This window comes from Dryobates pubescens, chromosome 12 (assembly GCF_014839835.1).
Source record: "Dryobates pubescens isolate bDryPub1 chromosome 12, bDryPub1.pri, whole genome shotgun sequence".
In the NCBI taxonomy this organism is placed as follows: Eukaryota; Metazoa; Chordata; class Aves; order Piciformes; family Picidae; genus Dryobates; species Dryobates pubescens.
Genome location: NC_071623.1, coordinates 7,062,201 through 7,078,009, shown reverse-complemented (window position 1 = coordinate 7,078,009; position 15,809 = coordinate 7,062,201). Strand labels below are relative to the sequence as shown.

At 46.5% G+C, this 15,809-nt stretch overlaps 1 protein-coding gene across 6 annotated transcripts in view; it reads right to left on the bottom strand.

The window, feature by feature from the left end:
• CNKSR2 (connector enhancer of kinase suppressor of Ras 2) overlaps nucleotides 1-15,809 on the bottom strand; it is a 252,421-nt gene that overhangs the window by 137,484 nt on the left and 99,128 nt on the right. For all 6 annotated transcript variants that reach the window (XM_054165993.1, XM_054165994.1, XM_054165995.1 and 3 more), the window contains exons 5-6: nucleotides 12,781-12,822; nucleotides 3,786-3,905 (exon numbers count right to left, since the gene is read on the bottom strand). In XM_054165993.1, coding sequence (XP_054021968.1) covers nucleotides 3,786-3,905; nucleotides 12,781-12,822 — 162 coding nt within the window. The remainder of the gene's footprint in view (nucleotides 1-3,785; nucleotides 3,906-12,780; nucleotides 12,823-15,809) is intronic.

The window sequence follows — 15,809 nt, the reverse complement described above, 5'->3', positions numbered from 1 at the left end:
TCCAACCTCAATCTACCCATTTCTAGTTTTGCTCCATCTCCCCCAGTCCTACCACTCCCTGACATCCTAAAAAGTCCCTCCCCAGCTTTCTTGGAGCCCCGTTCAGATACTGGAAGGCCACAAGAAGGTCTCCTTGGAGCCTCCTCTTCTCCAGGCTGGACAGCCCCAACTCTCAGTCTGTCCTCACAGCAGAGCAGCTCCAGCCCTCTGCTCATCCTCATGGCCCTTCTCTGGACACCTTCAAGCACCTCCAGATCCTTCCTGGAACAGAGATTCCAGAACTGGACACAGTGCTCCAGGTGGGGTCTCACCAGAGCAGAGCAGAGGGGGAGAATCACCTCCCTGGCTCTGCTGGCTATGCTTCTCTTGATGCAGCCCAGGATGCCTGCTTTTTTTATTGCCTGCCAGAAGGCATACAGTCTTCAGCTTCTTTGCTCAACACACAAGCAGCAATACTTTTAAGTCTGCTTCCTGGCAAAGGATAGCACCGAGCTAAGTCCATTTTGTCACTTTCTGGAGCATCAGTACTGTGAAAACCCACAAAATTAAGTTCCAGTTATTGACACAGATCAAACAGCTTCCACGTCCTCAAAAGAAAAACAAAGGAACAAAGGCAAAAGTCAAATATGATTACACGTGGGAGCATGGCTGCTGACTGCAAACTGACCACATCTTAGGGCTTCAAAACCAATTTTCTAGAATCAACCAGGTTGGAAGAATCAACCACGTTGGAAGACACCTCCAAGAGCATCCATTCTACCCTGACAAGTCCTTCACAGCCACTGCAGGCTGCATCTCTTGACTGGAGAACATGTGTGCAGCTAGTCCCATAACCACACATGGTGGGCACAGCCTAAAACCACCACACCTGGACAACAGACCAGGGACAGAGGGGGGAAATAAAACAACATAAAAAGGGGAAAAGAAAAAGCCAATCAATACCAGACCCCACCCATAACATTGCTTTACCCAGTGCACAAGAATTTCCCCACACTGCAACCCTAACAACATTTCCTGCTTGCCAGGTTATTGATTCTGCTTTGCTGATGGGTGTCAGCTGGTTTGAATAGCTACAGGACCCTGCAAACCTGTTCCTTCTGCACTGAGGTATTGGCATGACACTTGCATTCACCTCTGACTGATACTTACAGTTTCCACAAGAAAAGACCAAACCCACTGAAGGAACTATATGTGCTGACAAAAAAAAATACCCTGGCAGTGGCTCCAAACTCTTTTGAGGTTGTAAAAACTCCAACCATTTTCTCATTGCCACCAGAAATTTGCCATGTGAGAGTTTAGGGAAATAGCATTGTTTTCCCCCATAGTCTGATTTCCTTCTTCCCTCTCCTCTCCCTCATCTAATTTAGCTTCTCGGGTTTGAGGCATGTTAGATATTCTGCTTATGCCAGATGACCAAAAGAAAAGATAAATCTTCCCAGTTATCAGCCATCCTTGTCCTTTTCCTTCTGCTTTTCCTTCTCCTTCTGCTTTTCCTCCCTCTTTACAGAAGATTTTTGTGTGTTTAGTGATGGGTAGAGGCCAGCACAGAGTTTTCACGTGGGTCAAGAAGCTAGAAGAGAGTTGGCAACGATCATCCATTTTTTGGTCCACTTTTGCTGTTGCACAAGTCCTGGGAGAAGGCTGAGAAGTTATCAATCTACACATCCATTCCAAGTGCTTGCTCCTGGTGGGCAGAGGAAATTCATTCTCACCTCCAAAATCCACCATCATTAAGGCTTAACCAAACAAACTTTAGCCACTCCTTGGGGTGGTACCGATAGGCATTGGCTGTGTCTTAATTGAAAGATAGGTTAAAAAAAAACCCAAACAATGCAAAAATAAACACACACACCAAAAAAATACCAACAATCCAGACGAAAATCTTTCATACAAAGCACCAAGAACAACCTGAAAATGCTGCTCTGTTAGGAAGATTGGCACTGCAACAACCTGAGGGGCAGGATGTTGGGATTCACCCTGTCGGCGCAAGCTTATTGCTCTCGGTGCCTGCTCTGGAGAGCTCACAATCTAGAGGAGACAGCACAATACAGAATCAACAGCAGAGTGACCCAGGCAAGGCTGAAGAGGAAATCAACATGATCAAAGTAGCATTGTATCCCTCTAAGGCTTGTACACTGCACAGGGAGTACTGATTTTGTCCTTTAATGCATGCAATTATTTCAATGCCAAGGACGTGATAAGCTTCAGTCAGCATAAAGACCTTGCTCAGTTGCTTCACAAACACATAGTAAAAGAAAAAGCCCTTACAGTTTCAAACAGACACAACAGACAGAGGGTTTAGAACAGGGAAGGAAAAGGTTCTCTTAGCAGCTACCCAGCAGGAACAGACCCATGAAGCCCATTCTAATCTACACAAATTCCACTCAACCTTTTTTCAGTCACCAGGTGGGGGGGAAGGGGTTAACATCACTCTACACAATGACTCAAAACAAGGGGAAAAAAACAGAACAAAACAAATCCAGCCATACCAGTGACAAGACAGAAAGGAACAATGAATCGAAGTACAGATAAATAATGGACAGGAAGTTAAAAAAAGGTGATTGATAGAAAGGGGAAGAAGATTTCTTCATTACAGCAGAAAACAGGACTTCAAAGGTTGACTGCAGGGAGCTAGTGGAGGAGTTAAAAATCAGAGGAGAAAGACAGGGAGGAGAGAAGATCCATGAAAAGCTGAAATTCTAGAAGACTGGTCTGAAATGGATTCAGAAAGGGGAAAAAAGCAAGCCAGTGGAGGAAGGGAAAAGGACTAAAACAAAGGATGGGGCAATATTTACTCATCCAAATGTTTGCTTCTTTTCCCGATTGGTTTTTTGTTTGTTTTGTTTGCTGTGAGTTTTTTTTAATGGAGAATTAGTTTCTAATTGTTCTAAACAGCTTGGTGAAAGCAAACAAAAAACCCCAGCCTCAACAGCAATCAACCCAAAGCAAGTCTTAAAACCTGGCTCATATAAAACAACTGCTGAAAAAGAGTACAGCACCAATTCTTCTTCTTCAAGAAAATGGAAGGAGAATAAACTTAAGCAGAAGTTGCTTAACTGTATTCTGAGCACCTTCCACTACACCCCTAAGCCGTGTGGGAGGAGATGTTATTGATGTGAAGTCATAGAGCTGTGATTGTTATTAATGTTGGGTTGGTTGTGGGGTTTTTTTATCCATGCAGTGGATGTTGGCTATCTGAGTAAACAAAAGATCAATGGGCAAGCCTTGAACAACAGCCAGAGGATGGCTGTGCTGACCTTTCACAAGCACCTTGACTGAGCAGTCTCCCCATAAAATTCAACAAGCAGTGCTGTAGAGCCCTCTTGAATAACTTAGGCAACAGCTTCAGAGCACAGAGATACTACCACAAAGCATATTCCAGAATTTGACAGGTTTTGTGCTATCAGCCCACACACAAATTTTTTGGTTGAGTTGATCTCAGTAATTTCAATCCCTTCTGACTTTCCAGTTCCTAGAACACTTTGAATCACTTTTCAGAAGCTGGCAATAAACAGCAAGCAGCAAGAACCCCTCGCTCGTTCCTCCCTGCTCGCTAAACTCTTCGCACACACAGGTCAAAGCCTTTCCCCCTGCTGTGTGAGGAACCAAAAGTAGCATGAGAAATTAAACTATCATCAGGCTTATAAACCAGAAGAAAACAAAACAAAACAAAAGGCTAAAATGTTGCATTTCTTTTCAGGTATACAACTTCTTTAGGAGACAACAGCAAAAACATCACTTTCTCATCCTGGATGATGGGGTTTGATTAAGTGCGTACTTCTTACCAGCCCTTCACTTGGCTTGATGTTGGTCAGCTGGATCACTTCAAGGTGGGCAGACTGGGAAACCAGTGGATCAGAAGAGAGGGAGATAATGTGGTCACAGACACCCGAAAGAGTTTTACACTAGGGGAGGAAAAAAACAAGGAAAAAGAAAAGGTGTCACAATAAGCAGATCATTGTCAGCTGTTTGCATATCAACCTACAGTGCATCTTAAGTCACATTGCTGAACCTGTGAAGGGAATCATAGAGTCACAGAATCACAGAATGTTAGGGGTTGGAAGGGACCTCTAGAGATCATCCAGTCCAGCCCCCACCTCCTGCCAAAGCAGGATCACCCAAGGCAGGCCACACAGGAAAGCATCCAGGTGGGTGTGGAAAGTCTCCAGAGAAAATAAAGAGAGAAAAAAAAGACAAGAAAATGTCACACTAAGCACACCATTGCCAACTACTTGCATATCAACCTACAATACATCTTAAGTCACACTGCTGAATCTACAAGGTGGAGGGAATCATAGAATGGTAGGGGTTGGATGGGACCTCTAGAGATCATCCAGCCCAGCTCCCCCCTGCCAAAGCAAGATCATCTAGGGCAGGCCACACAGGAACACATCCAGATGGGTCTTGAAAGTCTCCTGAGAAGACGACTCCACAACCTCTCTGGGCAGCCTGCTCCAGTGCTCTGTTACTCCCACTGTTAAGTTTCTCCCCATGTTGAGGTGGAACCTCCTGTGCTCCAACTTGTACCTGCTGCTCCCTGTCCTATCACTGGGCATGACCAAAAAGAGCCTGGTACCTTCATCTTGACACCCACCCCTCAAATATTCATAGACACTGATAAGATCCCCTCAGCATTCCCTTCACAAGGCAAAACAGCCCTAGTTCCCTCAGTCTTTCTTCATAAGAGAGGTGTTAAAGACCCCTAATTGTCCTTGTAGGCTCTCCATTGGACTCTCTCAAGCAGGTCCCTGTCTCTCTTGAACTGGGGAGCCCAAAACTGGGTACAGTATCTACATGCAGAAGTCATCTGTTGTTTTGCTTTTGTGAGGGAAGACAAGGAAGCAGTGGGAATGAAGGAGAAAGGGGGAAAGGCTTCAGTCAGCAGCACAGTTTTCTGTGGTGACCCTGAGCTGACACAACATCAGGCCATGGATAAAGAGGCAGCAAACTGTTTTGCACCTGAGTAAAGAGAAAAAAATGTTGCTGCTGTGCTGAAACTGTAGTGCTTAAGGGTTTGTGGCAGTGGCCAGCAGGTGGGAACGCTGCAGTTTCAGCTGGAGGAGCCTGGGACATCTGGGCAGAAGGCAATGGTCTTGAGGAAGGAGTCCTATTGTGTGGCTGCAGAATAGGCTGACAGAGGTAGGGGGGGAAGTGTGTTGCAAAACTGTTGCATCAAAAGGCTCCAGACCTCCCCAGTCTTCTGCCCATAGTATTCACCCTGAAGTTTGATCACAGAATCACAGACACATTCAGGTTAGAAAAGAGCCTCAGGATCACCAAGTCCAATCATTAACCCTACTCTGCAAGGGTCACCCCTAAACCAGAGCCCCAAGCACCACATCCAAACCACCAAGCACCACATCCAAACCACCTTTAAGCACATCCAGGCTGGGGGACTCCACCGCCTCCCTGGGCAGCCTCTGCCAAAGCCTGACCAACTCTTGCAGGAAAAAATGTTTCCTAATGTCCAGCCTGAACCTACCCTGCTGCATCTTGAGGCCATTCCCTCTCGTTCTATCACTAATTAGCTGTGAGAAGAGACCAGAATCAGCCTCTTTACAGTGTCCTTTGAGGTAGTTGTAGACAGCAATGAGGTCTCCCCTCAGCCTCCTCTTCTCCAAACTAACCATCCCCAGCTCCCTCAGTCTCAGATGCTCTGCCTCTGAGCTCTGCTCAGGCATGCAAGGAGCACCTGGTGAGCTCCAGTTCCCTCTCTCCACCCACATCTTTTGTGAAGCTATTAAGTGCCCCAAACCTGGCTAATTTCTTTAATTGAACAGGCAGATGTTCAGCACAGATGAAACCCAGGCTCTTCAGGAGGCTGGGTGACTCCCATCAACTCTGAAGTTGATTCTGTGCTAATAAACCAAGCTAACTGCCTTTGGACCCAGCTTCTCACGTTCAGCAGCTGCCAAGCATCCTCTACTATGAGAGGCATCAAGAGTGCAATAAATAACCACTTCAGGATGGCATAATTCTCAAACTAGTTTTCCTTGGCAGCCTCTCAGCAGCAAAATAAAAAATAAGAAAGTTTCTGGAGGCGCAGGGGCTGTCAGAGGGGTACCATGGCTCTCCTGTCACACCCTGAACAATCCCTGCTCAGAAGCAGGGAAGCTCTGATTTTTGTTTTATTTCCTCTATCATTCTCTCATATTTCTGTAAGCAGATCACTGCTGAGAGTTTCAGTGATTTCTGTTAGGTCTTCTTGAAGGGGGTTTAGAAGAAGGCTGCAGAAGGATTGTTGCCAAAAGCCTACAGTGACAGGATGAGGGGCAATGGTTTGAAAGTAGAGAAGAGGAGATTTAGATGGGATGTTAGGAACAAGTTCTGCTTCATGAGGGTGGTGGAACGCTGCAGGAGGTTGCCCAGAATCACAGAATCAACCAGGTTGGAAAAGACCTTTGAGATCATCAAGGGAGGTAGTTGAGGCCCTACAGAATCATAGAATAGTCTGGGTTGGAAGGGATGTCTGAAGATCATCCAGTCCAACCCCCTCTGCAGTCAGCAGGGACATCCACAACTAGATCAGGTTGCCCAGAGCCCTGTCAAGCCTCACCTTTGAAGATCCCCAAGGAAGGGGCCCCAAACACCTCCCTGGGCAGCCAGCTGCAGTGTTCCACCACCCTCACAGGGCAGAACTTGTTCCAATCTAAATCTGCTCTTCTCTAGTTTGAAGCCATTGCCCTTTGTCCTGTCACTGGAGGCCTTTGCCTCTCCATCCTTCTTGTAGCCCCCTTCAGGTACTGAAAGGCTGCTCTTAGCTCTCCCCAGAGCCTTCTCTTCTCCAAGCTGAACAACCCCAGCTGCCTCAGTCTGTCCTCATAGCAGAGCTGTTCCAACCCCCTGATCATTTTCATGGCCCTCCTCTGGACTCTCTCCATCAGGTCCATGTCCTTCCTATATTGGACATGGACCTGATGGAGACAGTACTCCAGGTGAAGATATTCATGGTCAGGCTTGGCAAGGCGCTGAGCAAGCTGATCTAGTGGAGGATGTCCCTGCTGACTGCAGAGGGGGTTGGACTAGATGACCTTTGGAGGTCCCTTCCAACCCAAACCATTCTTTAACATTGTGTCCATTTTGAGCACAGTAAAAAAGCCACAGCAAAATCCCTAGGGTCTAGGATTAGAGGATGCTCTTTCAGATTAAAGCTTCAAAATTCCATGACCTTTCCAAAAGGTAAGCACTCACTCAACATGCAGGAATGAACACTAACTGTCTTCCTAGAAAAATGATAGTTAGAGGCATTATTACAAAGTCAATCCACTTCAGGAGTACCTATGTCTCACAAGGCTGAAGATGAAAGTTGAAGCCAGAGAGCTGTGCTGCTAATAACTCTTCTCTGGCCCGGTGAGGCTGCAGCTGGAATGTTGTGTCCAGTTCTGGACATCTCAGGTCAAGAAGGACCTCAGGGAACTGCTTGGGAGAGTACAGCACAGAGTCACAAAGAGGCTGAAGGGAGTGGAACATCTTCCTTTGAGGACAGGCTGAGGGAGCTAGGGCTCAGAGCTTGAAGCAGAGGAGACTGAGGGGTGCCCTCATTGCTGGTGATAAAGATGTGCAGAGCAGTGTCAGGAGGACAGAGCCAGGCTCTGCTCAGGGATGTCCAGTGACAGGATAAGGGGCACTGGGTGCAAGCTGGAGCAGAGGAGGTTACAAGGGGACAGAAGGAAAATCTTATTCCCTGTGAGGGTGCCAGAGGCCTGGAACAGGCTGCACAGAGAGACATTCCTGGATGCACTCCTGTGTGACCTGTGCTGGATTCTCTGGTCCTGCTCTGGCAGGGGGGTTGGACTGGATGATCTTCAGAGGTCCCTTCCAACCCCTAGCATTCTATGATTCTGTGAATTCTAGCAATCTTAGAACCAGCTGAGCCTGGACTTCAATTTGCCTATGCATGAAGTTTAAACATTGAACTAAATCTTATTCTGGGAGCAAAAAGAGAAGCTTCTATTAAACTTCTCAAGGTATAGACTCTTGCAAAGAAGGTGATGGTTACTCTGTCTTTCTTTTATTTATTTTGTTTTAAATAAGACTATAAAAACAACACCTTGACAATGCATTTTTAGTCACAGTTCTACAACAACTATTCAAATGCAGTGAGCAGGAGTGAATATTATCATTCACTGTGGTTTCTCCAATGCCCTTAGTAAAATGAGATGAGTTGGATCCATTACTCGTTCTCTTCTCTTTCAAGTCAGCAGCTCTCTTTCATTTCAATAGCCGATTTTTTTTTCCAAACCTTCTGACTGTGGGAGTGCTGGTGGGCAGCAAGTTCTGCATGGGACAGCAATGTGCCCTGGTGGCCAAGAAGGCCAATGGGGTCCTGGAGTGTATTGAGAGGAGTGTGTCCAGCAGATCCAGGGAGGTTCTCCTCCCCCCCCTGCTCTGCCCTGCTGAGACCTCACCTAGAATATTGCATCCAGCTCTGGGCTTCCCAGTTCAAGAGGGACAGAGATCTGCTGGAGAGAGTCCAAGGGAGGGCTACAAGGATGCTGAAGGGACTGGAGCACTTCCTGGTGAGGAGAGGCTGAGAGCCCTGGGGCTGGTTAGTCTGGAGAAGACTTAGAACAGATTTAATCAATATTTATAAATATCTGAGGGCATGGGTCAAGAGGGAGGGCACAGGCTCTGCTCACTTGCACCCTGGGATAGGACAAGGGGCAATGGATATAAACTACAGCACAGGAGGTTCCAGCTCAACATGAGAAGGAACTTCTTCACTGTGAAGGTCACAGAGCACTGAAACAGGCTGCCCAGAGAGGTTGTGGAGTCTCCTTCTCTGGAGCCTTTCCAGCCTTGTCTGGATGTGTTCCTGTGTGACCTGTGCTGGATTCTATGGTCCTGCTCTGGCAGGGGGGTTGGACTCGATCTCCAGAGGTCCCTTCCAACCCCTGACATCCTGTGAACCTGTAAACCTTACTCTGCAGTTTTATTTCCTATTTTTTAACCAACTCCATAAAACTTCATTTATTTATTCAGGATAAGCAGCATAATTTTATGGAAGTGAAATTCCTTAGGAAAAATATTCTCCTTCTGTACAGACCTAAGCTTAAAAAAAAGAAAATTCAGTTCAAATTTACTATTAATCTGACCAGAGCCCTGCTTCTGCTTTCTATAATTAGTCCCTTCTTGCTTTGCTCTGTCTTTTAATACTCTAATGCTTCACATGGATTAATCTGAACTAGATATTTCCATCATTTACAGCCTTGAACAGATGGATGGAATCAATGAGTTAGTTGCCTTTTAAAGCTTCAATTCAGACTTCTGCAATGATTAACTTCCAACTCCCCAAATAAGCAGGACTGATGCCCTTTTAAGCTGAGCAGTTCCCCACACATTTAATCATCTCAAAGTTAAATCAATACAAAGATTCTAAATATAAACTAGGAAGAGCACACTAGTTCTCACTTTTGAAGCAAACACCTCATCTGTGGCTTATCCTTTCATATTTAGGTCTATTGTCCTTTAAACCCTTTTCTTCTAAGCTAATATGTTGCATTGGATGTTGTATCTAGCCTGCACTTGGGCCACAATAACCCCATGCAATGCTCCAGGCTTGGGGAAATGTAGCTGGAAAGCTGCTGGCAGAAAGGGACCTGGGGGTGCTAATGGACAAGCAGCTGCAGAGGAGCCAGCAGTGTGCCTAGGTAGCTAAGAAAGCCAATGGCATCCTGGCCTGGATCAGCAACATTGTGAGCAGCAGGAGCAGGGCAGGGATTGTGTCCCTGTACTTGGCACTGGTAAATCATAGACTTATGGGTAGTGTTGGATGATAGGTTGGACACAATGATCTCGAAGGTCTCTTCCAACCTGGTTTATTCTATTCTATTCTATTCTATTCTATTAGGGTTGGAAGGGACCTGAAGGATCATCCAGTTCCAACCCCCCTGCCATGTCCAGGGACACCTCACACTGCAGCAGGTTGCTCAGAGTCACATCCAGCCTGGCCTTAGAAACCTCCAGGGATGAGGCTTTCACCACCTCCCTGGGCAACCTGTGCCAGTCTCTCACCACCCTCATGGGGAAGAACTTCTTCCTAACATCACTGTGAAAGTCACACTTTGAGAGCTGTGTTCAGCTTTGGGCACATCAGTACAAGAAGGACATTGAGGGCCTGGAGTGGGTGCAGAGAAGAGCAACTAAGCTGGAGAAGGGCTTGGAGAATGATTCTGATGAAGAGCAGTTGAGGGAACTGTTTAGTGTGAGGAAGAGGAGGCTGAGGGGAGACCTGATTACCCTCTGCAACTACTTGAAGGAACAATACAGAGGGATGGGTGCTGGTCTCTTCTCACAGGTAATTAGTGATAGAACAAGAGGGAAGGGTCTCAAGCTGCACCAGGGGAGGTTTAGACTGGACATTAGGAAAGGTTTTATCCCTGCAAGTGTGGTCAAGCAGTGGAACAGGCTTTCCAGGACTGCCTAAGGTCCATTTAAACCTAAGTCATTCTGTGACTCCATGACATTAACTGCTGCCTCATCAACTCCAAGCACTGCCAGCTCCCTTCACAACCCTTTTTGCTAACTTGTGAGAGATACACAATGCAGATAGCAGATGTCAAAACTCTTGCAGCAGGGAACATGTATTGAAAAATCTGGTTATATATAAAGATTTCTAACTTACAGCACCTCAACTTATGCCAAGATTATGCAATTAAAAACTTCATCACTTAAAGGCTTGCAAAGGATCAGCCTAGCAAGGATGATGATGTCAGGCTCACTAAAACTGCTGAATTCTTAGGAGCCCCACAGGGGCAAAATGCCACTGAAACTGAAAAATAAAAGGAGACCTTTCACTTGTCACTGTGAAATAAAAGCAACAATTGATTAAACATTATAGCTGGGCAAGTGTTTAACATGGGAGCATTATTAAGGAAAGGAAAAAGGGGAGAGGGGGAGAAGGAGAAAGGGGATGTGAAAGGGGGGGAAAAAGGGGAAAGGGGGGGAAAAAAGGGGAAGGGGGGGAAAAAGGGGGAAAGGGGAGGAAAAAGGGGGAAAGGGGAGGAAAAAGGGGGAAAGGGGAGGAAAAAGGGGGAAAAGGGGGGAAAAGGGGGAAAAGGGGGGGGGAAAGGGGGAAAGGGGGGGGAAAAAAGGGGAAATGGGGAGGGCAAGCCAAGAGGAAAGGGGGGCAAAAAGAGGAAAGGGGAGGAAAGGGGGGGGTAAGAAAGAAATTATTTCAGAATGTGAGCTTCCCAGTGTGGGAATGCAGTTTTCTTGCTTAAGCTCCAGCAATTAGAACAGTAAATAAAAAAATCCAAAGTAAATCAAAGCCTTCCTAAATGCAAAATAGAATAAATTCAACAAATTCATACTCTTAGGAAGAATATCTTAATATTTAGCTTTCAGAAACAAGTTCTGGGTTAGCTTAACACTTCCTAAACTACAGTGCAAACATGAGATGCAATTTGATACCTAAAACTTAGGTGCAGTCCTCAGACACAGTGCACTGAATCTTTTGACTCTCCCTCCCCCAAAGCACCACCTTGAAACTCATCCTGTTGTTCTGATGCCCTGATGGCTTTCATCTGCCTATTTATTTATCAATAGCAGTAAAGATTCTGGCAATGAATTGTTGCATTCATGCTGAGAATTCAAAAAGAAAGAACTCCATTCATCTTCCCATCACCAGGCTAGCAACATGCTCCTGTGAGGACTGAAGCTGTACAAATGGAGCTAAATCACTACCATAAATATCATGTATGATTTAAGAGAAGCCTAGGCAGCAGCTCTCTCAATAAAACTCTGCCATCTTCCAAAATCATTCTTCTGACCATGGTTTACAAACAACAGATGGGCTTCAGCCAAACACAAGCCCTTGCAAACTCCCTGTCAAGCTAGGCTTCCATAATATCATCTCAAATCACACAATCACAGAACCAACCAGGCTGGAAGAGACCTCCAAGATCACCAAGTCCAACTGATCACCCAACCCCAACTAATCATCCAGACCATGGCACTAAGTGCCTCATCCAGTCTCTTCTTAAACACCTCCAGGGATGTTGACCCCACCACCTCCCTGGGCAGCACATTCCAATGGCCAATCACTCTCTCTATGAATAACTTCTTCCTAACATCCAGACTAAACCTCCCCTGGCACAGCTTGAAACTGTGTCCTCTTGTTCTGATGCTGGTCGTCTGGGAGAAGACACCAACCCTTACCTGACTACAACCTCCCTTCAGGGAGTTGGAGAGAGCAAGAAGGTCTCCCCTGAGCCTCCTCTTCTGCAGGCTAAGCAACCCCAGCTCCCTCAGCCTCTCCTCCCAGGGCTGTGCTCCAGACCCCTCCCCAGCTTTGTTGCCCTTCTCTGGACACCTTCCAGCAACTCAACATCTTTCTTGAATTGAGGAGCCCAGAATTGGGCACAGGACTCAAGGTGTGGCCTAACCAGTGCTGAGCACAGGGCACAATTACTTCCCTGCTCCTTCTGGCCACACTATTCCTGATGCCATTGGCCTTTTTGCCAGGATGCCATTGGCCTTCTTGGCCACCTGGGCAAACTGCTGGCTCATGTTCAGCCTACTATCAACCAGTACCCCCAGGTCCCTTTCTGCCTGGCTGCTCTCCAGCCACCCTGTCCCCAACTTGGAGCACTGCATGGGGTTGTTATGGCCAATGTGTAGAACCCAGCTCTTGGTAGTTCAATACAGCACAGGTAGTTCCATACGTTCATGCAGTCATCCCCAGACTACTTCATTTCCATTCTGACCAGGAAAAGCACAGAACACACAGATCTGTCATTCTATGTGCTCTACACAAAGAGAAATCCAACCATTACTCACCACATGAAGAATTTTATTCTCTGTTTCATATACTGTGCAATCCTGAAAAACAACAAAGCAGAAAGGGGAGGTTAAGTTGATTCAATCATTCACCACTCCTAGATTTATCCTTAAAAACAAACAAAAAAAAGCATTAAACACAATTGAAAAGTCTTTAGAATCATAGAAGGGCTTAGGCTGGAAGAGACCCTTGAGGTCACAGAATCACAGAATATTAGGGTTGGAAGGGACCTCAAGGATCATCTAGTTCCAACCCCCCTGCCATTTGTAAGTCTCAAACAAAATAGAATGAACCTTGTAACCCTGTGCACCCTGGGATAGGGCAAAGGGCAATGGATATAAACTCCAGCACAGGAGGTTCCACCTCAACATGAGGAGGAACTTCTTCACTGTGAGGGTCAGAGAGCACTGGAACAGGCTGCCCAGAGAGGTTGTGGAGTCTCCTTCTCTGGAGCCTTTCCAGCCCTGCCTGGATGTGTTCCTGTGTGACCTGTGCTGGATTCTATGGTCCTGCTCTGGCAGGGGGGTTGGACTTGATGATCTCTGGATGTGCCTTCCAACCCCTAACATCCTGTGATCCTGTTTCTTGCCACTGGGTCTACAGCATCCTTGCTCTGTTATCATTATTCTCTCCCTCCACACTGAAGCCAGAGCTCATCTGTACCTGCAGCAACCCACTCTGTCCACCCCCACTGCAAACATACAGAAGAATCCACAGAGATGGGAGGAAAGAGCATGGTGAGCATACACCCTTGAAGGCACTAAGGGAAGAGAAGAATAAAATCCAGCTCTGTCTGGATGTGTTCTTGTGTGACCTGTGCTGGATTCTCTGGTCCTACTCTGCCAGGTGGGTTGGACTGGATGATCTTCAGAGGTCTCTTCCAACCTCTAACATCCTGTGAGCCTGTGTAAAGCCACTACAGAAAGGAAATGCTGGTAAATGTTTATTCACTGGATGTTAGGAAGAAATTCTTTCCAGTGAGGGTGGTGAGACTCTGGAACAAGTTGCTCAGGCAGGTCATGGATGCCTCTTCCCTGGAGGTGTTCAAGGCTAGGCTGGATGAGGCCTTGAGCAACCTGGGTGGTGGAAGATGTCCCTGCCCATTGCAGGGGGGTTGGAACCAGATGATCTTTAAGGTCCCCTTCAACCTAAACCATTCTATGAACTTATGAGCACATGTAAAGTTGCTTCCTTCCTTGAGGCAAACAATTTTTTTCTACTTTAGATCTCTTTAACACATACCAGCTAGACACATGCAGGCTGGGCAAGTGGCTTCACCCAGCCCATGGACTAAAATGACCCAATTCTAGTGGCAATATTGAAAAACAGAGGTACCAGCAACAGCCTACAATAACCAAGGACGTAAACTAAGCTGAACAATTCCTGCTGAGCTGAGCTGAACTGACAGATTTGCACACCCTGCCAAAGAAGAGAAGGAAAACCCTGGGAGGGGAAAGGAGAGAAAAGGGAACCCACTGGTTGTTTATAACACTCCATGCATGAATACAAATGTTTATAACACTCCATGCATGAAGACAAATGCTGAATACCAAATGCACAGGAAACTTGAGCAGGACCATCTCAACTACATGCAGCCTGCTGGGGACTGGGTGCTCACTGCTGTCACCCTGCGCGGCACGCGAGGCAGTTTCCATACGCAGTGCTGACAGATGGGAGGCTGAGGGCTGGGAAAGTTATTCTGACAGACCAACAGCTCACTGGATATAGAGAAATGGAATTAGTAAGGCAAAGAGCACAAGGGGCAATGGGGTACAAACTAGGACACAGGGAGTTCCACCTCAACATAACAAGAAACTTCTTCACTGTGAGGGTGGCAGAGCACAAGGATGCTTAGGGGACTTGAGCATCTCCCCTGTGAAGAGAGACTGGGAACTCTGGAGCTGTTTAGTCTGGAGAAGAGAAGGCTGAGAGGGGATCTGATCAGTGCCTATCAATACCTGAGGGGTGGGTGTCAAGAGGGAGGAGGCCAAGTTGTTTTTGGTGGTGCACAGTAATAAGCCAAGGAACAATGGACACAAACTTGAACAGAGAGGGTGTCAGCTCAACATGAGGAGAAACTTCTTTGGTGTGAGGGTGATAGAGCCCTGGACCAGGCTGCCCAGAGAGGTTGTGGAGTCTCCTTCTCTGGAGTCTTCCAAGACTCATCTAGATGCATTCCTGTGTGACCTGCTCTTGGTGCTCCTGCTCTGGCAAGGGGGTTGGACTGGATGATGTCAAGAGGTCCCTTCCGATCCCTACCATTCTATGATTCTACACAAGAATCACTCTTTGTAAAGTTCATCAGATGCTGGTAGCTTCACAGTACTTTGAGCAAGCTGTTTAGAACAGATACATCCTGTCCTGCTTAATCACTCACATGAAATCTGTGACTAAGTTTTCCTGCTTTAAGTCTCATTTTTAAATCAGTTTATTCTGTTAGGAAAAAACCAAACAACAAACCAACCAACCCTCACCAAAAACATTGTTATATGCCACTTGTTCTTGTAAAAATAAATAACTTTTAATCCATTAAATGCTCCTAAGTGTTACTAAAGACATTAAGAATTTTTCCCCTGCAGAGTGGTCAGGCATTGGAATGTGCTGCCCTAGGGGGTGGTGGAGTCCCCAAGCCTGGGTGTGTTAAAGGTGGTTTGGATGTGGTGCTTGGGGCTCTGGTTTAGGGGTGACCCTTGTAGAGTAGGGTTAATGGTTGGACTTGGTAATCCTGAGGCTCTTTTCCAACATGAATGTTTCTGTGACTCTGTGAGGCAAGAAAAGGCAACCTGCTTGGATGCTTGATCTAAAGCATCCTGTGCAGAAGCAGCAGGCTGATCAGGCAGCATTTTCCTAATAACAGCTGTTGGCATTCAGGAAACATTTGGCAGAGAGTACAGCCAGAAAGAAAATCCAACACAATGAATTCTGTGCAGGCATCACTGAAGTATTTGCAAGCTTAGTAGCATGGCAAGACATTTCATTGGTGCCTGTGGGAGGGCAGGAAGTGTCCTCGGTCCAGATACATGAGGAC